General features: G+C 41.8%; 1 protein-coding gene across 3 annotated transcripts in view; it reads left to right on the forward strand.

Annotated features, from left to right (window-relative positions):
- The window catches only part of LOC124265823 (poly [ADP-ribose] polymerase tankyrase-1-like), a 34,764-nt gene extending 25,834 nt beyond the window's left edge, over positions 1-8,930 (forward strand). For all 3 annotated transcript variants that reach the window (XM_046700668.1, XM_046700676.1, XM_046700683.1), the window contains 7 exons: positions 314-618; positions 3,571-3,662; positions 4,112-4,180; positions 4,652-4,835; positions 5,627-5,735; positions 6,880-7,036; positions 8,181-8,930. In XM_046700668.1, coding sequence (XP_046556624.1) covers positions 314-618; positions 3,571-3,662; positions 4,112-4,180; positions 4,652-4,835; positions 5,627-5,735; positions 6,880-7,036; positions 8,181-8,246 — 982 coding nt within the window. In that variant the 3' untranslated portion in view covers positions 8,247-8,930. The remainder of the gene's footprint in view (positions 1-313; positions 619-3,570; positions 3,663-4,111; positions 4,181-4,651; positions 4,836-5,626; positions 5,736-6,879; positions 7,037-8,180) is intronic.
- Positions 8,931-9,252: the final 322 nt, after the last annotated feature.

Here is a 9,252-nt window from a genome sequence, read left to right on the forward strand (position 1 = left end):
GTTTCAAATGCTTCTGTATTTGATGCTATTAGTTTTTAGCAGTCAGTTGAATACCTTTTGCAATAATTGCTGATGGTCTTGTTACGAACTGCTCATATCCACCAACATAATGAATCTAACATCTTTGAGTGGCATTTTAGAAGTTGGGATGTACAATATTGAACAGACATCCATGCGACGTTTAATACAGATTCTTGTGACATTGTCAAGCAGGAAGTTTGTATGGAACCGTCTCACTCACAAAATAGAAGAAGTTGTTATCCATAAAGTTTGTGTTATAATGAATCTAATGTTACTGTTATCTTTCTTTCAGCAGTCTTCTCAACAGCAGCTCGGATGGGTTTGCTGGTGCCGTGGGAGGCAGTCCGCAGGTTGGCGACGGATGTAACATGGAGAGGTCTATTGGAGAAGGCGAGAGAAGCATCGAAGCTGTTAGTGTCATGGCATTCCTGGGATCAATTGGACTCGAGCAGCTCCGAGATATTTTTGAAAAGGAACAAATTACAATGGACATTTTGGTTGAAATGGGACATGAAGAGTTGAAAGACATTGGCATTAACGCTTATGGTCACAGGCACAAAATACTTAAGGGTGTGGAGAAGCTCATCTCTACCAAAGGTATGTACCAGTGCACCAGTTATGTAATGTGAGGTTAGTGCAGGTAATCCTACACACGATCAACACACAAACAATCAATGAATTGAAATAAATGAAATATGAACTCAACCCCCCGCTGGTAATAATTTGCCCTTGTTTTTTTTGTACTAAGAATTTGTCCTGGTTCCAAACAAAGGGCAGAGGGTTGGTGGAGTGGTTTAAGCAAAGGAAGGATTTTCATGCTGAAGAACCATTGCAGGGATGGAAGTTTACCCAGAATATCTGCTAGCCAAAATGGTGATGACATTTTGCAAGACCAAACAACTCTGCTGGATACCATATTTAAACTGATTGGGGCTTGTCAGGGATTGGGATAGAGAACTTTGACAATGGGTCATTTTCAGGATTATTAGACATTTTCTGAATTTTACTGCCCTTGTATCAATAGTAAACTGCAAGATTTTAATGGGCCATTTTTTATTCTAATGTGCAAAATGGCCCATGGCCCTGCCTTTCAAAACCCCTGGCTTGTGCCCGGTTCCTTCCTCTCATTGTTCGATTCACCTTTACTTGTGTCCCCTGCCAAGATATGGTTGTAATATTGCTAAAATCTAACTAAAACTCAACCTTCCTGTATTTTCTATATCACTGGAGAAAGCTGTCAGATGGTTGGTGAGAAATCATCTTTTTGACTATTGTAGTAATGTGTTATGATGGCTGTTGAGACACACACCCTCATCAGTGGCCTGACCAATCTTGTGCCATTGTACCTTGTGAACAGATACTTACACTACCAATCATGTTGTTGGGTTACCTTTATACTCAGTACTGTTGTATATACTCCTCCAAGTTTCACTATTATTAAAAGGAAAACCATCAAGTTGTGTGTGCCTGGAATAGCTGATGACAGTATTTCGTGAAAATGTTTAATGAACCAAAGCATGTTGTCATGTGCTACAAAATATCTAACATGTGACCAGAAGTAGGCATAAAAGTCCTGGCACCACAAGGTTGTTTGTTATCATCCAAGTGGAAGAGGTTTTGGTCAAATTGTACAAGCTGTACTTATCCCACCCCAATTCTTGATTGAGCCCCTGATCCGTAGTAGGTCAGCTATATGAATCCTGAAATCTCTCTCCTTGTCTATGCCACACTTTGACAAGATGATCTGTGAAGTATCTTGAAAACACTGGAGCCCAACTCTGATCTTTCCAACTGACATCTTCAGCCAATTCCAAACATGCTTGCCTGTGTTGATGGGTGAGGGAGATGCCAGTGCATGCTCTCCATGACTGGAGACTAGCCTCACAGAAACAATTACACACTGAGTAGAAACACCAACATCACCTTGTGCTCCACTGGTCCAGTTGTCTGGTCCAGACTCTGTTAGTTACAGACCGCTGCAATATAGCTGGAATATTGCAGAGTGCAGTGTAAAACTAAACTCACTCACTCCACTGGTCCAGAGGTCTGCAGGTGTGATGGCAGTCACAAAGTGATGATGTCTTGCTACAGTCACTACAGGACTTGCTACAGGAACCTGGTTCTTGCTGTGTGGAGAAACACTGCCAACCATCTGCTTCCTTCTAGGTTGCTGATCCAAACATCTGGAATCAATTCCATGCCCTGATGATCAGATTGCTGTCACAAAAGATGTTTCCACCACATGTTGTGTTAACCTACTTTAAGGCTGTAATGGTGCGGTGGGGTAGCCTAGTGGTTAAAGCGTTGGCTCGTCACGCCGAAGACCCGGGTTCGATTCCCCACATGGGCACAATGTGTGAAGCCCATTTCTGGTGTCCCCCGCCATGATATTGCTGGAATATTGCTAAAAGCGGCTTAAAACTAAACTCAGTCAGTTAAGGCTGTAATACATGTGCCTAATTCTTTGTTTGTCAAACGACAGCTTTGACTTATGAGGGACATTTGTTTGTTGCAATCCTCAGAAGCAAAGGTTGATGTGCTTTCTCATATTGATATGCAACAGTACTGTCATGATACATCCCACCCATGAAGATCGGGTTTAGAATTGATCTCCAGTAACCCACGCTTGTCATAAGAGATGACTAATGGGATTGTGTGGTCAGGCTCGCTGACTTGGTTGACACATGTCATCGGTTCCCAATTGTACAGATTGATGCTCATGGTGTTGGTCACTGGGTTGTCTGGTCCAGATTCGATTATTTACAGACTGCCGCCATATAGCTGGAATACAGCTGAGTGCGACGTAAAGCTATGACTGTATAATCTCTGTTCTTGTGACGCTCACTCACTCACTCACTCACTCACTCACTCACTCTGATGATTTTACTGTATCATCTGACTCACTGACTCACGATGTTGGACGACAAAGACAAGCAATATGAGGTGTAGATGTGGGAGTTATATTTTGCTGTGGTTCTGTACATCATGGTTCAGTTGTTATGGATACAAGTTGTATATTCGAAGGGGAATTGAATCCCATCATGGTGTAAAACTGCTCTTCAACAACCCATGCTTGTCGAAGAGGCAACTAACGGGATCAGGTGGTCCGCCTCACTGACTTGGTTGACACATGTCATAGTATCCCAGTTGTGTAGATCGATGCTTATGCTGTTGATCCCTGGGTTATTTGCCAAATAGCTTGAATATTGCTGTGTGCAACGTCACCAACAACAGTTTTACACCATGCATACAAGCTGTATTAGGAGGGGTAGGGCGATAGGCCACCATAGTATATGGTACACCTCTGTGTGTTCAGAGTGGAGTATCCCACTGTGGTCCTGTACATCAGGGCGGTGGGGTAGCCTAGTGGTTAAAGCGTTGGCTCGTCACGCCGAAGACCCGGGTTCGAATCCCCACATGGGTACAATGTTTGAAGCCCATTTCTGGTGTCCCCCGCCCGTGATGTTGCTGGAATGTTGCTAAAAGCGGCATAAAACCAAACTCAGTCAGTCAGTCAGTCCTGTACATCACGTTTATGTTGATCTGCAGGTGCGGCCGTAGTATCAGGAGTGTCCAGCTCAGGAACTGTCCTCATAGACCTCACCCCTGATGACCCGGAATACATCTCTGTGGAGGAACAGGTAGGATTCATTAAGTTTTGGTGGCTGATGTGCTACTTGTTGACATGGTCATTGTATTGACTATCATAGATTGTGTAAAAATGTGTCCAAAACCTTCAAGGTCAGAAGACATCAAAACCTTATGTGGAGTTGAGCACTGATAATTAAGAGCAGAACTTAATGGACCAAAAGAAAGTTTAGGGCATAAGATTCTAATTAGTGGCATTGGAATACTGTCTTCTGTAATCATGCTTTGTTTTAAGGTATTTGTAACCATAACCATCAGTATTGAGATCTGAATGATGGAAGTTGTGTAGATTTATGTACTTGAGATTGCATGCTGTGGCCAGTGTATATTTAATACTAATTGAAAAACACTATACAATTTAACTAGTAAATATTTTGTCAGCCAAGTGCTGTATTGCTCTTATTTAAACCTTATCATGTAACATTGTCAACTTTCTTTGCAGATGCAGAGCACTATTCGAGACCACAAGGACAGCGTGGGAGGTATCTTCAATAAATATAACATTCTGAAGGTAATTTATATACATTTTAAAATAATATGGACTTCTACCACCTGATTTGGATGGTTCACTTCATTTTACTTTTAAAAATTGATGGAATATGCAGGAGTGAGATTATCAACTGGATTATAACCATTTATACTTTATCTTTGGACCTGTAGATGTGAAAAAAGAGAGTATTCATTGGATATAATTTAATGTCTTTAACCAGAACTAGTGAGTGAGTTTAGTTTTACACCACACTCAGCTATATGGAGGCGGTCTGTAAATAATCGAGTCTGGACCAGACAATCCAGTGATATACAGCATGAGCATCGATCTACGCAATTGGGAACCGATGACATGTCTACCAAGACAGCGAGCCTGACCCAGCATCCCGCTAGTCGCCTCTTACGACAAGCATGGGTTACTGAAGATCAATATTCTAACCCGGATCTTCACGGGTTTTAACCAGAACTAATGAAGTTTTACTTCACTTCCCAGATCCAGAAAGTTCGTAACAAGCGACTGTGGGAGCGATACTGTCACCGTCGCAAGGAGGTGGGGGAAGAGAACCATGGACACCCTAACGAGAGGCTGCTGTTCCATGGGTCTCCTTTCACAAACTCCATAGTCCATAAGGGTTTTGATGAACGACACGCTTACATTGGAGGCATGTTTGGTGCTGGTAAGTTGGAACAGACATGTATTCATTCAGTTGTTGATATTTATGTGCCGGATTGTTTTGAATGACTACTAGTATAGAATGAATTGAATGAATGCTTGTATGAATGTTTGTGTGAAGAGCAGCCTTCTTCCCAGGGATACTAGGTTAGATGGTAATGCATTGGCAGGGCTCGATTTAGTGCTTTGTTACTTGCACTGGTGCAACCCAATATTACAAAGTGAAACCTAGTTATTGGTCTAACTTGCACCAGGTGCAACTCAATTTTTGAGTGGGTAAACTCTTAATGAAACATTTAAATAATTCATTAGTATATTTCTTACATTGCATATTGCAATAAAAGCAGTGCAACTGGAATTTGGCTGGTGCATCTAGGTTTTTATCTTAGGTTGCACCTGGTGCAAGTAGGTTAACATCTCTCGAGCCCTGATTGGTTTCTCTGATTAGCCTGGAGGAATTCTAGTGGGAATTCTGATCATACTCTTCTTCTGAATGTTGCAAGTCCTTGGACAAGACAAATGTTAAAAGTGGTTACATTTTCTGTCAGTTTTATTCCATTCAAATTTGTAGTAAAATGGGATTTGGAGAACTGATTCTGAATTATGGCCCTGATGGAATACCATGGTTAGATTCTCACTTGTGCTGAGCACATTTTAGTCATCAGTGACTAGCAGATTAGTGTGAATTTTGGAATTTCCATAGTTGAAGTGAAGTGACAGTGTGAGTTGAATATGTGTTAAATAGGTCACAGGTTTGTACCTCAAACTGTAACATTGAGTGCTTGTATGTTTCAGGTATTTATTTTGCTGAAAATTCCTCCAAGAGCAACCAGTATGTGTATGGTATCGGTGGCGGCACAGGGTGCCCTGTACATAAAGATAGGTCCTGTTATATATGTAATAGGTAAGTAATGAGTCCACAAATAGTCTGTTCCTATTAACATTATGCTCAGTTGACACCTTCCACATTGGGAATTGGTCAGCAGTATCCTTGCTGGTGATTTGAACCATGGTGTGATGGTGAGGTGAGGTGAAATTGGGTTTAAAGTCGTGCTTGAGAATATTTCATGACGACGTGTATGTGTATGCCTTGTACTAGCCCAGACTGAAGCTGGTTTTATAGTGCTAGCCCACTGAGATACCCGCAGTGCAGCATGAATACCCCACATGGGTACATATGACTCCGAAGCCCAGTCCTTGTTGTACCCATTAATGCCGAGCGCCAGGCAGGGACCAACAAGTACCATATTTTAAAGTCTTTTGGTATAACGCGGTCGTGGATCCCATAGTGTGAAGATCATATGATCAACATTGGTTGCCTGTCTGATTGCCTGTTTTTAGCATTGATCATTTGTCACTTCCTGTAGGGGCGGTGGGGTAGCCTAGTGGGTAAAGTGTTCACTCATCAGGATGGCGACTCCGGTCTTGTATGGTACAATGTGTGAAGCCCATTTCTAGTGTCCACCACCATGATATTGCTGGAATATTGCTAGAAGTGGCGTAAAACCATACTCACTCACTAGCTTCCTGTTCTTGGTTTGTCTCACCAGACTTATTTTATAGACTTTATTTGAATTATTCATTTTCAACAATTCAGGGCTCCAGATAAGGGCCGTATCGGCGTATGTACAGATAAAAATATGCATGATACGGTGGGAAATAATTTGGAAAACGTAGCAGATACGACGCACAGCAATAGTGTACGGTCTTAGAATCATTTATAGTCGTATTTATCGGGAAAAATATTGTTTTATTGTTCATTGACCTGTTTCCTCAAGAGTAGCAATGTTGTGGTGCATATATGAAACGAAACACAAGATTACTGATACTCCAATAATTTCCATTCAGTACTCTAAATGTACTCTTAAGGTTTTCCAGTACTCCTGTATTGAAAAAATAAGGAGTACTTACTGCTGATGTTGAAAAATGATTTGGAGCCCTGGCAATTAATTCCCAACAAACTAAATACTTAACAATATGCTAGAACAGTTTTGAAGATAGTCAATTGAAATCTTTAATGACATTGACCCATTTTAATTTGATTGCAGGCAGTTGTTGTTATGTCGAGTGACGCTAGGCAAGTCTTTCCTCCAGTTCAGTGCGATGAAGATGGCACATGCACCCCCAGGACACCATTCTGTGATAGGTCGACCCAGTACAGGCGGACTCTCGTTCGCAGAGTATGTCGTATACAGAGGGGAACAGGTGAGCATCTGGAGATATGGAAATAGGGGTGGGGGATATTGAGATAGGGAAATATGGGATATGGAGATAGGGTGGGGGATATGGAGATAGGGGGGGATATGGATGGAAATAGAGATATGAGATAGGGTGGGGATAGGGAGATAGGGTGGGGATGGAGATAGGGGTGGGGATATGGAGATAGGGGTAGGGATATGGAGATAGGGATGGGATATGGAGATAGGGTGGGGGATATGGAGATAGAGGGTGGGGATATGGAGATAGGGATGGGGATAGGGAGATATGGATGGAGATATGGAGGTAAGGGTAGAGGATATAGAGAGGATAGGGGTTGGGATAGGAAGATATGGAGATAGGGATTGGGGTAGGGAAATATGGGTTGAGGTAAGGGTAGGGGATATGGAGATATGGGATAGGGGGATATGGAGATAGGGTTGGGGATAGGGAGATATGGGTGGAGATATGGAGGTAAGGGGTATGGGATATGGGTGGGGGATATGGAGATAGGGGTGGGGGGAAATAGGGTGGAGATATGGAGATATGGGTGGGGATATGGAGATAGGGGTGGGGATAGGAAGATATGTAGATAGGGAAATATGGGTGGAGATATGGAGGTAAGGGTAGAGGATATGGAGATATGGTTGGGGCATATGGAGATAGGGGTGGGGATATGGAGATAGGGGTTGGGATAGGGAAATAGGGGTGGAGATAGGGTGGGGATATGGACATAGGGGTGGAGATCAGAGATAAGAGCTGGAGGGATGGAGGGGGCTGGTTATGAAAATATGGGTGGGTATACGGTGAAAGGTCTGGGGATGAGCATATTGGGCTGGAGCTATGGTCTGACGAAGACATTTTGAGATAGGAGCTGGAGATGTGAAGGTGGGGAAACTACCAGGTCCAGATATGGAGATATTCTTATTTTATCTTTTGATATATTTTGCATTTAGCACATTCAATACTGGAGTGTACAAAGTAATTGTATAAGTTTTTGCAATATCAACATAAATTGGAAGATTAAATTGCAAATAGTTAATTTTCAGTGATGTTGGTTGCAGACTTTGATGCTGAATATGGGTTTCTAGCAGAAACAACAAAACAAAACATTGTCCGAACTGTTTGTAATTCCTTCTCTTTTTACTTCCAGGCATACCCAGAGTATCTCATCTCATTTCAAATAGTCAAACCAGAGCCTGAAACCAAGAAGTCATGATGGCCCAGCAAGACACCTGCTGTTGTATAAATTGTACATAGGACATTGTTATTATTGTACCACTGAAATGTGGAAATTGTGTGATTGCCTGACTGTGACCGTGGATGAGTTACCTCCCTTTATATGATACGCTTGTAATGCATAGTGAGCTGTCGTGGTCGTCATTCAGCTGGAACTTTATTCAAATGAATTTCCGATTTTGTTACATGGAAAATTTGTGGATGTGGATGCTTTTTATGTTATCTTGTGGATATTTGTGTTAATATTAGTTAAAAGTCGGCGTCAAAGAATGTGAGAGTCAAGTGTTATTGTCAATGCTTATTGAACAAACTGTGTCTGTGTTATTCAGTGTTGAGATTTCTTTCATGAAGGAGATCGTCATCATGAAACAGATCCATGTTTTACCAGAGGAATGCATTCACCATAAGTTCTGACACTTTCCGTTTTAACTGATGGGGAAAACAGCTCACCTGATTTTCCCCCATACATTTGGAGATTTAAGGCTACGAAGGATTGAATTTACGTGAAATGTTCAAGATTGCTCTGTCAGTGAAAGAAAAGATTCAGATCTTTCTCTGTCAGTGAAGGGATTTGTGATTGTGATGGGACCTGCGGATCTGTCGATCTGTCTCTGGAAGAAAATATAACCATGATGGAATACTTGGGAGTTCTCCATTGGTGAAAGAAGAGTATAGAGATGAGATTTTTCTGTGGCAGTTGTGATAGTGCTGTTATCAGTTGGGCATTATGCTTTGTGAACTGACATGTACTGCTCAAGTCTGACGACATGAAATGGAAGGAGTGTTCAGACACTAAGAAGTCACTATGTTTCATTACGTGTTTCGGAGATCATGTAAAGGGTGGGATAAAACGAGACCAGATTTCTGACAACTTTTAATCTGTTTACTTATGTTAACCAAAGGCATTGTGATCCTCCACCCTGTTAATTTTCAGTTATATCTTTACTGGCCATGTTTTGTAGATATGGGAGTGTATTCCTCTTGTT

Source organism: Haliotis rubra, unplaced genomic scaffold, assembly GCF_003918875.1.
Source record: "Haliotis rubra isolate DU_JTF1 unplaced genomic scaffold, ASM391887v1 Scf1218, whole genome shotgun sequence".
Lineage (NCBI taxonomy): Eukaryota > Metazoa > Mollusca > Gastropoda > Lepetellida > Haliotidae > Haliotis > Haliotis rubra.